This window comes from Puntigrus tetrazona, chromosome 17 (assembly GCF_018831695.1).
Source record: "Puntigrus tetrazona isolate hp1 chromosome 17, ASM1883169v1, whole genome shotgun sequence".
NCBI classification, from domain to species: domain Eukaryota; kingdom Metazoa; phylum Chordata; class Actinopteri; order Cypriniformes; family Cyprinidae; genus Puntigrus; species Puntigrus tetrazona.
This window is the reverse complement of record NC_056715.1, coordinates 7,026,512-7,038,631: the sequence shown is the minus strand read 5'-3', so window position 1 is coordinate 7,038,631 and position 12,120 is coordinate 7,026,512. Positions and strand designations below refer to the sequence as shown.

The 12,120-nt window shown below is 36.2% G+C and overlaps 1 protein-coding gene across 1 annotated transcript; it reads right to left on the bottom strand.

Moving 5' to 3' along the window:
• Positions 1–103: 103 nt before the first annotated feature.
• Positions 104–3,568, bottom strand: cdk1 (cyclin-dependent kinase 1). The gene is made up of 8 exons (XM_043263696.1): positions 3,420–3,568; positions 2,713–2,759; positions 2,385–2,541; positions 1,980–2,103; positions 1,180–1,350; positions 934–1,097; positions 560–701; positions 104–463 (listed from the first exon to the last, which is right to left on the bottom strand). Exons 2-8 carry the CDS (start codon positions 2,747–2,749, stop codon positions 350–352), a joined length of 909 nt encoding a protein of 302 aa, XP_043119631.1. The 5' UTR covers positions 2,750–2,759; positions 3,420–3,568; the 3' UTR covers positions 104–349.
• Positions 3,569–12,120: the final 8,552 nt, after the last annotated feature.

Genomic DNA, 12,120 nt, shown 5'->3' with positions numbered 1-12,120 from the left:
TGTTTTTATCAGCTTCTTTGGACTCTGTTTGCACCCATTCACTGGATAGGATACAAGTAACACAATGTATTAATGTACATAAAAACAAAACATCAGCCTATGATGGGATCCCAAAAAGTGCTCTTTATTATGAACAGTTTATCTTTGTAATATGCCACTTCAGGTCCACAAAAAATATAAGTTTTATTTACAAACGGGTGTTTGGTGTAACATAAAACAGGATAGGAAAAAGACATACAAAAAGACAAACCAAAAGTAGAAAAGTACAAAAGCCACCCAATAAACAATAAGCAAAAGGTTAATTATTGCATGTCAAAAGACTAAGCTCTCATTGCTTTAGATTAAGAGTCTATATCTTGAGGTTACTGGCAGGAAGAGTACTCTTGTCTAAATCGTCGAAATATGGATGTGTCATTGCTTGCCGTGCTGAGATCCGCTTAGGAGGGTCGTAAATCAGCATTTTCTAAACAAAAGACACAAAAATTAATAAGTGAGGAGAAAAAGACAGACAAAACCAAACAGCTAAGTAGGACACCAGTACATTAGGATGCCCTTTTACCGTGAGCAGGTCGATGCCGTTCTTGTCCAAGTTTTTCACAGTACCGGCCAGATTCCCAGATTTCCACTTTGGGAATGTATTCTTATAATCTGGCAGAGACTCAACATCGGGCCAGACCTCATTGTTAGGGGTTCCCAGAGTCCTAAATATAAATAAAAATCACAGGAAATGTGTAATTTGATTGCAAGTGGCTGGTTATCGCAGTATACTTTATCTTGGGATGAGTGACATTAATATTATAATGTCATTGGGAGGGAAGCAGCATAAAAAGCTAATACTTATGATGTTAATACATAGAAAAAACCTTTAGTATATCTGACAACTGATTCAAGTCTTAAGACATAACAAAATGAAAGTTCCAGAAGTCTGTATACCTGAAGATCCGGAAGAGCTGGTCTATTTCTGAGTCTCCATGGAAGAGCGGTTTCTTTGTAGCAAGTTCAGCAAAGATGGTACCAATACTCCAGACATCTACGGGCGTGGAATAACGTGAGGCCCCCAGCAAGACTTCTGGAGCTCTGTACCACAGAGTGACCACCTGTGCGATCAGACATTGAGAATAAACACGTCAGCCTGATTGTTTACCGAACACTGAGAATGGAGAAGTTAGAGTCATGTACCTCATGTGTATATACTCTGACCGGGACACCAAAGGCGCGCGCCAGCCCGAAGTCTGCCAGCTTAATCACACCTTTATTATCAATCAGCAGGTTCTGGGGCTTTAGGTCACGATGCAGAACCCTGCGACAGTGGCAGAACAGAATCCCCTCAAGGATCTGATACAGGTAACTCTACAGAGAAGAAGGACACACACACACGGTTACCTTTATTTCCAGTGAGACTCTACATTCTGGATCTACTGCACAATCCAAATATAAATCAATACAAAACATCTGGGAAGGTAGTAGAATTTATATATTTGAGAATACAAAAGTAATCCTAGTAGTGTTAAATGTACACAATCATTCAAACAACAGCAATATTATGAACAACTTTTTCAGTCTTCAGGTGTCACGTGTTAAAAATCTTTCTAGTACACTGATTTGGTGCTCGTTTTTTTTTTTTTTTTTTTTAACAATGTTGAAAACAGTTGTGCTGCTTACTTTTTTGTGAAAACGGATGCATTGTCTTTGGTGAATAGAAAGTTTAAACTAAAATTTAAAAACAAAACATTTGCAAATGTGGTTTTTAATCAATTTAATGCATCCATTCTAAACAAAAGTATTCATTTCTTAAAACAAAACGTTCAAACAGTAGCGAAAGCAGACTACAAAAGGTTTCAAAGGTCTATGTCTGGGGGAAAAAAAGGTAATTTAAAATAAGGGGACGTAGAGAGTTGTAAATATTTAAAATTCAGTACCATTTATTAAATAAATAAACTAAGGTTGCATGTTGTAATGTTGCACAACATTTAATGCACCTTGACAAGCATGGGATCCATGAACTGGCCTGATGGGATGGAGTCCAAGTACTTCTTCAGATCCATGGACAGAAATTCAAACACCAGGTATAACTTTGACTCCTGCATCAATACATCCAGCAGGCTGTAAAAAGGGAAAAGACCAAACAAACACAGATGAGTGTATAAATCAGTAATAAAACTGAAAACCATTTCCGAAGAGCTTTTTTCACATTTTAAAAACTTTTAAAAAATTTGAAAATTGTTTAAAATTAGATAAAAGTTCACAATAATTCAAATACTACTGTTTATACTAAATTTAACAAATGCAGCACCGGGTGAGCAAGAGATGTCTTTTAAAACATTACAAAAAAGCTTTTGAACAGTAGTGTATGTAATTTTGATAAAGATGTCAAACTCTCTTACCGTACAACGTTGGGATGCTGGAGCTCCTTGAGGAGGGAGATCTCTCTGACAGCAGTGCTGGGGACACCCTCCTCCTCACTCTCCAGGCGGATCTTCTTCATAGCAACCACCTGTCCAGTGGTTTTATTCCTGCCCTTATATACCACGCCGTAAGTACCTAAGGAACAGACATATATATATATATATATATATATATATATATATATATATATATATATATATATATATATATATATATACATACATATGTATTCATTTCTATCAGACATGTACAGAAAAAAAACACAACACTAGTCAGTTACGGTACACAAAGAAAAATTTAACTCACCTTCACCAATTTTCTCTATTTTCAAATAGTCATCCATTTTCTTAAAACTTGGGAGAGGGGGAAAGAAAAGGTCAACATACTGATACTTAAAAAAAACAAAAATGTGCCTTAGAAAACCTAGATGTGTTACATAAATTTGTCCATTTCTTTTCAAAACACTAAGTAATGTTTACGTTGTGTTGAAAATACTGTCTAATGTAAGAATACGTGCTATGCATGTAACGTAAATACACCTAACAGTTAGATACTAAGATACACGTTAGATACTAAGATACACCTAACTGTTAGATTAAAGACTTAATTTTTCTGACCTTTACAACTGTCAGTCTTGGCATAGCAAACACTATCATAAAATACAGTGAAATTTCTGATGATTCATAATTCATAAACAGTCGCATTTGTGTTTTGTTGTTATTTGTGTTTTGCTAGTGAAACAATGTGGCAACTTCAAATCAAGATGCTTCACAAATGTGTAATAAAGATGGAAAAGCGATTAAGACACGTATATGCTTTTATTCAGGGCCTATATTTACAAATTATATTAACCAATCGACGACTCTGAATATTACGATTACAATATAAAGTACATGCTGATGTTAAATGACTGGGGAGTTTTTTTTCCCCAGTGGGCCTGATCAAAAACGTTAAACGACCATAATAAAAAAACAACTGATAACAATCAATAATTTACATATATTAAAACTCACCTTCTCTGTAACTATATCGAATCTGGATGAATAACCAAACTCGTCTATTTTTCTTCGACGTCTCGTTGAAGGTCTTTGAGAACAGAGAGAGAGCGTGCGGATGTTGTCGTGTATCTCGCTGAGCTGCGAGTTCCTTGATTCAAACTGGCCGCGTAGACGTAATTCAAAAGCAGCCAATCGGAGTTCTCGGAGGACTTCAAACTAACCAATCAGATGATAGGGCGGTTAGGAGCGGGATCATGGGATCTGTCCGAGTGTGAGCGCGCATGCGCGGTTTGTTCATTTAATATTGTGTGCAGGTACAGTAATTTTCCCCAATTTCCCCACTACGTTCAATGCTTTAGAATCACTGGTAGAATTCGCTTTCTCTTTTAACTCTATAGATTGTCCTAAAAGACAAGCCGCCGTCCAGTTAAGATGTTAAGTGCTACTGACTTGTAAGTGTTTTTAATTCCACAAAATTTCCAATATACGACACACGCAATACGTGTTGCAATCCAATATACGACACGCAATACGTATAATTACAATATGAATTAAACACGTTTGGTTTGTGTGTGCGTGTGGTCTGTGGACACGTGTGTACACAGGTGTAATGCACTGTTTCGCCGCGTGGCGTCGCTGTCGGACTGCTGTAATTAGTAAGTGCAAATCAGATGTCCACCAGTGAGAGCGCTGTTTTCTAATTTAATGGGGTGACATATCATCACATACATTTTAGTCGCCCTCCAGACATTACAATGAGTGATAAAAAAAATTGTGGTGTGCAAAAAGTAATGACAAAAAGATGTGATTCTAATTTCTATGTGTAGCTAAATTACCAGTTTCATATAGCATTGTCTGTACAGAAAAATCTGATGTTCGATCACAAAGTAAAAACAAAAATGTTGTTTTTTTATTCGACTTCTCAAAAGAACTATTAAAAAACAAGCTCTCAGAAGGCCAGTGAAGCATAACTAGGCTGTCTAATTACAGAGAAATAAAGGAGGCCTAGTCCCCTGGATAAAATCTCAATTCAAACCCAAATCCTCAGAGGTAGACACTTTAATTAAAGAAGTGATTAGTGGCAAATTATTAAGATGCACATTTGAGCTGCCTGATTGGCTGAAGCAACGAACACTTGAAGTGGAATGAAAGGACTCAAACTCCGGTTGGTTGTTGTCATTATTCTTATATAATTGAGGCGATTATGCATTTTAGTGGTCATTATACATTGTGACTCATTTGGATACTGTTTAGATAGTGTTTATTATTATTTTGAAGTGTTTTTATTTTTTATATTTTCATTTTAATTTTAGCTAAAATGTTTATTTTTTTTGCATGGTTTTTGTTATTTTATATGGAAATCCCACAGCACAACAGCCTGAGACCAACGTCATTACTCATCATTAGATGCGTTTGTAGTCAGACGATAAACAAACACAGACCGGAAGATAAATGTGCCTGATGAAACAGTCTATATACATTGTTATTATTAATTATTAAGGTATTTCAATTTAAGTAGTTTTCCTACCTCAAGTTAAGCTAAATGTAACTAGCTGAAATGAGACGTTTTTATTTTAAATATTTTATTAAAAATAAAATGAATATTTAAAAAAAAAAACTTTGCTTTATTTGTGTCATTTTAGTTCGGTTAATTTTAATTAGAGAAAATATTCTTTTGAATGGTTTTGGTTTTAGCTAACTACAATAACTCAGATCTAGAGAGCTATGTACCACATATTATTGCTATTTTCTTTGTCTGTTAATACACAAGGGTCCGTGTTTGTGAGAGAGACAGGGATATTGAAACACACATACAGACACTGTCTTTCCAGTCCAGCTGTGAGAGACTCCTGCCTCTAAGCCATATACTCAGCAGGAGTCTTTAGGGAGGAAGATGAACCTTGTGTTACTGTGTGAAAGAGAGAGAGACGGGATGTGTGTGTGTGTGTGTGTGTCTGTGCGTATGTTTACTTGAGTGTGTTTTTGAGAGAAAGGTGTGCTGAAAAAGAAAGAGGTCATGATGAAGGGGGTTGAGAGTAGGGTACTGAACTAGAGACGGAGGAGTGGGCAAATGCTACAAATAGTTTTTAGGACAGTGAGATTTTGGGGCAAGGGAGGGCTGCTGTGTGTCTGAGTGAATGTATGTGTGCGTGTGTCTGTGTGTATGTCATATGTAGGACAAATGCAGGACCAAAGAGGATTCCCTCACCTAGATTTCATGTTTCACACGACCTTCATATGTGATTTACAGCAGTTAATGAACGAATTTACACGAAGGAAACACACTGCGTTATGTTATGATTGATCTGATTATGTCAAAACCTTGACTTCAAAACATTAACATTGAACTGTTTATCTGACTCGCATGCATTGTCAGTTTAATAAACAAAATGGACATACTTGTGCACGTAAACACACTCAGTATACAGTGTTTAACAGTAAATTAGCAGTAAATTACGGTTGTGAACAGGTGCTTTTCAGTCAATTAGTTTTGGTAATTTACCAGTAATGGAAGCTGAACATGACCAGTGAATTGCCGTTATTACGCAGATGTGTGAACTCAGAATGAAGGTTACTGGTATGAGCACGTAAGAGATCAGAACATGTAGACGTAAAATGTCCCGGTCAAGGAAAGTCTGTTCAATCGGCAGCCATATTTGTGACGCCTCCAGGCAGCTCGTCCAAGCCTAAGTCTTATCTAAAGGAATGAGGGGGATGAACTTTCAATTCAATTTAAATCGGAAATGAACTGCCCATGTACGTTGCTTCTTTTGCTCGAATAGTTTTAAATATGCTTTTTTAAAAAAAAGCCAAAGCACCCGCGCAGTCATTGGCTGGTCTAGCTTCAGGTTTCCATGGGAACCAGGGCATCTAACAGCCACTGCAGCGACATTGTGACTTTACCAATCAGTGATTGGCTTTTTTTTAAAAATTGAAAATATAAGTCTATTCCGCCATCTTGTGGGTTGCTGTTTCTACTATTCATAAGTACAGGAGTGAACTGTCTTTATTTCTTTGCATCTACATTAATAACATTCTTATGCAGATGGTGCATTTACACTATGCTGTTCATTTTGAAGTCATTTGATACAATGCCTCTTGGCCAAAATTGCTGCATGAATGTGAACGTTACGCACGAAAATTAAAAAAGAGATGGTGTGGCATTTTGTGACTGAAAACAACACTGTGCATAGGCATAGCGTACCTTTACGTTTACAAGTATGTGTATAGTATACATACATTTAATTGCTGTGAAACGTTATATTCTCATAATATTTCCTATGAGTATCATCCATTTCTCTCTCCCTTCGCTCAGCAGACTCTCTGACATTAGCATTCCTACCCAGGCTTTGTTGCCATGGTGAAAGCATGTGGTTTCCTGGCGTTGCCATGGGGATTTCCTCCTTGAGCATTTCTTCAGCAATCATACGCTTGTCTTTTCATGATTTCTTCCTTTTCTCTCTCTCAATCACCCTGTTTTCTTTCTTTCCCTGTGATTGCTGCTCTCCCCTGCTGAGAATCCTGGGTACCAGTTGGTGTGACTGTAAAGGACAGCTGATGAGTCTTGATTCCCTTTAACTGAAGATGAATGCTTTCTTAGGTTGACCTTGAGCAAGCGTGACCTTACTGGCTTTCAGTCTACTCTCACATATGGACATAGATTTGCACAAATGAGAATACACCTTGAGCAGAAATGATCAGCTAACTGGCATATTAGAGCACCCACTCTCTCTCCACCCCCACACGCACCGTATATGAGTTTTTGGAGCTCGCATTTATCAGCAGGTTCCTGAGGTAAACATGCTGTATTGCTAACGAGCCTCATTATGGCGGCGGTCTTATTAAATGGCCTCTGGGTTAAACAACACGAGATATGCCGTGATGTTTAATCTCTCTGCCGCTATTTCCTATTAACTCTAAAAATATTCTGAAATGTCCCGTGGCCTTAACCTCACAGCTGAGTTTGGTAATTATTTTGACACCCTGAAATGAACAGAATACTGTTTAATGTGTAATATGATTTTATGTAAAAGTTATTTATAATTATTAGCTAGAAATAATCAGCATGGTGTTTTTTGTAGATTTTGTAAAACATTGTGCTATGATTATGCTTTCATTTTCTTGATTTTTATTTATGAGAATTTCAAAATCCATTCCTTGGATTTTAAAAGTCATTTTTCTGTTGATTATTTTGTCTTTTTTCACCAGGAAAATATTTACACGTCATAAAAACATTATAAAATTTTATTAAGTGTTTTATTAAGTTTTTTCTTACCCCATTGACATTTTTTTGCTTGGAAACTGTACTCTATAGGATATTGTGCAAAATTTTCTAATAGTTATTTTAAAAATACAGTGTTCAAACGTTTGTGGTCAATAAGATGTTGTTGTTGTTGTTGTTGTTGGAAGAACTAGATACTTTTATTAATATAATGCATTAAATTTGTAATAACATACTATTTTTGATGTATTTTTAAATTAAACCTGCCCAGCATTGGTAATAACTTACCAAACTTACCCAAACATTTAGTAGGCTTTATTTATTCTTATGAAGTATTTAGAACAGTGTTTCTCAACTGGTGGGTCGCAGAGTGTACGGCCAAAGAAACAAAATTGATTCCCGAGACGTGCATAAAAGCCGTTACACTTCTGTCAGATGCAGTTTAAAAGAGTGCCTGAGAAAAATGCTCTATCCCATTTCAGCTGTGGTCAAATGAGATGTTGATAGTCTCATTATTCTGTTGTTATTTTGTAACTTATAAAATAAAAAAAGTCTATCAAAAGTGAACAATCCATTTTCCATAAACAGTTCATGTTAGTATATGCATTGTAATGGTTTTCATAACCCAAAATACCATATTATTTTCACTTTGTTTCATTTTGTATATGCTTAAATGACTGTGGTGGCTCATACGTATTAACAAAAACTAGTTTGGGACTGCTATTTAATCAGTATCAGTCATATTTCGAACAGTTTTTCTAAAGAAAAATCCTGCTTCAGGGACGCTGAAACATATAAGGTAATTTGAGTGAGATATGTGTTAATTGGCTCTATAATTTTCTCAATGCCTGCAAATTAAATGTATATACTCTGAAAGACACTAGCAGGCAGACTCTGCTCTGGCCATTTCCAGCCTTGTATCGCTGTCCTTTAACGTGTATGTTTGTGTGTGTGATTTGTAAAGGCTCTTCACAGCAGGTGTTCTTACATAATGTTACTGTGAAGTGGACAAAAATAAACCTGCATACCTCCCCCAAACCTTCTACGTTTCTATTGAGGAAATGCCGTCATGCCCGGAACTAATTCATTAGTCTCTAAATCACTTTTGTTTTTCTTTTTTCGGCTCAAAGGGATTCACGTCACCAGACAGCTTCTGTCACAAGACAGTTCAAGGTCTAAATGTGTTCACAAATACCTCTGATCATTGAACAGCCTTTCTAGTTGGTGTATATTTGTGTATGGAGTGTGTACATGACTATGTCTGTTTGTGGTTTGGAGTGTATAAAGTTCCTGACTGTTAAGTCCTTTCAACACCTCTATCAACACATACTTTTTCCCCTCCTCTCTTTCTGTCTCGGTTTGTCTATTTGACCTCTAATAAAGGTCACTTCCTCTTCAGTAATCCTGTAGTATGCAGTGTATGTGGGCTCAGGTTTTGTTTGCGTGCATGAGTGTTTCCCTGCTGTGTGTGTAAATGTGTGCATATGCATTTGGAAACAGTGCATGAGAGAGTTAACAGCGAGGACGTAGATGCTGATTTTCATGTAAAATGAATATTTTTTTCTGTTTTAGCATGACTTACTATGTCTGTGAGTCTTTATTAAATTCATTTTTCGGGTATGCCGATTGGTCAATGTAGTGTTCATGCTATAGTAAAATAGTAATTTTTAAATAAATGATTTGACTTTAAAGTGCCCCTATTATGGATTTTTGAAAATGACCTTTCATGCAGTGTGTAACACGCTCAGCTCTGAAGTGAACGAAAGCATCCTGCAAAGTTTTACATCTGAACGTGCCCCATGTATAAAGTTAGTGTCTCTCAAAAGAAAGAGTCGACTTTTAATAATTGAACCGAGTCACAAACTGTTTCATGTTGACGTCAACATGGAACATTAGGATATTTTCCACCCCCTTCTTTGTCTGTTTGGGTTGGTCGGAATGAAAGCGTTAAAATATATATATATATATATATATATATATATATATATATATATATATATATATATATATATATATATATATATATACTGTGTGTGTATATATATATGGTATTTTTAAAATGAAAGAAGCACAGCTTTGGTGAGAAAAAGACTAAAAGATTATAGTATGTTATCCTTATTAATTGTGCAATTTAGAAAACACAAACCCCAGGAAACTGTGAAGCAGATTGCATTGCTTTCTGTGACTACATCTTCAAGAACTGTACTAAATTAATTAGCTTATTGATTTTTCTTCCAAAATCTGTTTTCGTAATATTTTTTTTATGCGTTTTTACTTTTCAGTGCCTCTCATATGATTATTTGCAAGTAACTAAACATGCACTACGTGTTCCATATTGTCCCCTATTGTTCTCTATTTCATGTCTACTGTTTTTTGTTCGTTTCCTCCTGCTAAACATTTGTCTGTACACGTAGGCCTTAACCCCGCTACTCTCTGACCTGACCAAACACATTTGGCTAGCACACATTAATCAGACTTGCTTTAGCTGACTCTTTCTCTCTCCCCATTCCTCTCCATCTCTCTCGCTCTCTGACAGAACAGACCAATGGATTTCGTTCTGTGTTCTGCTGTGGTCAGCCGCTCTGTTTTATCTACCTGGCCTTTGTCATGCACACTTACACAGTGCTTTATTAGGTTGTTCGGAGCTGTGAGAGAGTTGTGTTGCATTAGCTTTGGGTCAGCAGGTTGGAAAGGCTTTGTTAGGGTTCTCATACTGACTTCCCACTCTTTCCCTTAAAGCGCTGCTCTGAAAACTTCCCCGCCTACAGAGATTTGGCCAGCTTTATCATTTCTGCTCTCATTTTTACACCTCATATTTATGATGAATTATAGAGGGTTTAATTAGCCTGCTTAAAAGAGAACAGAACGGCTGAGGAAGCAGAATTCAGTGTTTGGACATTGATTATGAGAAATGCTTAAGCTAATAACATGCTAAGTATTGTGGAAGATTGCCTTTTAGCACAGAGGTCACTGCCACTGGAAACATTATTAGTTGCAGCTTAACAAAATGGACATTAAAAAAAAATGGGCTGATCATCCTTAGTCTCATTCTAGGGTCAATACGCCACAAAAATAAGCATTCTCTTGACTACATTTATCAAAAATGAAGTGCTTTAGTCGTGCCATGCACCATGTTGAAGGCCCTTTCAGATGACCCAGGTCCAAGGCTTTTGTGCATCTTGCAATACACAAATTCCACATAAATGAATGCAATGCAATACAATTTTTTTAAATTATTTTTATACTGCATATTCATTTGAGAAGAATATTTAAAGTATTATACTTAATGATATTAGATCAATCTCATAAAATTAATTTTGATGTTGTGTTGAACATTTAATGTATATACATCAATGCAACAATTTGTAGCTATTTTACATTTTGGCCAAATGGTGTTATTTGTGCATTTTCTTATAATTTGTACACGTTGGCAGTGTTGCCAATTTAGTTTAGGAACAACTTTAGCAACTTCTGGGACAAACCTAAGCAAGCATTCATCTGATCTTATATTTATATATCATTTGCCTTTTATGCCAGCTAGTGACATTTAACTAGTTTTAACTAGCCTACGTTTAATTGAAAGCAGTTGGCAACACTGCTGATCGGTCACAAACGATGCACCTCGAACAAGTCTACTGTGTTTACGAAGATACTTACCAAGCATTTTGACAGATACAGTCCTCACGTGAGCGCTTCTCTGACAGCTCTCTACACTGGACGTTACAAAGCGTCTATTTCAGATCATTTGAATTATGTGTCAGTCTATTATACACAGAACGAGGTATCAGTTTTTGTTGGAATTTGTACACGTGTCAGTCAGTGCACACGTATAGCTAAATGAGTTCTCTTTTGCCGCTGATTGCATTTCAAAAGCTTATATTAAAATCACTTGTTTTCAAACCACAATGCTGTGCAATTCTATACACGATTTTGTACAACTCATATTGATGAAACCTATACAAAATGGCATCTTGTAAAATAGTTCATTTTTTTCGTGTGATCTGGTTGCACCAGATAAGCCTCTGTCTCTATAATGTTTGCACTGGCATGTCTGGTAACTGTTGGCTATGCTTCAACAGTACTGTGGTGAATGTGAGTAGAAACTATATGCAATGGGATGATATGGTGATGGTGTAGCTTAATGCTTAGTATTGAGTTGGGAAATGTTATTGTGAGTCATTAGAAAGGGTCTTAATAGCTACCATGGTGAACTGTGTGCGTCATATCATAGTATTTACATCAGTATGGTTTTAGTATTATTTATATACTATTATAGTGTTTATTGATTTTTTTTATTTGCATTTATCATAGCTAAATCACCGTGGTCATTTTATTAGTGCTTTCATTATCTGGGGGTCAGGAGGTTGCATTTTCTATACAATTGCACAAAGACCTTTTATTTTACAGCAAAGCATCATATTACAGATAAGCATGTACAAAGTCTGTATGGACAAAAATAGTGATCACAATGTTGGCTAAACCTGGTGACAGCGT

Coding starts and splice junctions, on each gene's coding strand:
- cdk1 (XM_043263696.1), bottom strand. CDS start 2,749: ATGGATGACTATTTGAAAATAGAGAAAATTGGTGAAG. Junction 2,104..2,384: donor CAGCATCCCAACGTTGTACG/GTAAGAGAGTTT, acceptor CCCTTTTTACAG/CCTGCTGGATGTATTGATGC. Junction 1,351..1,979: donor TGGATCCCATGCTTGTCAAG/GTGCATTAAATG, acceptor TCTTCTCTGTAG/AGTTACCTGTATCAGATCCT.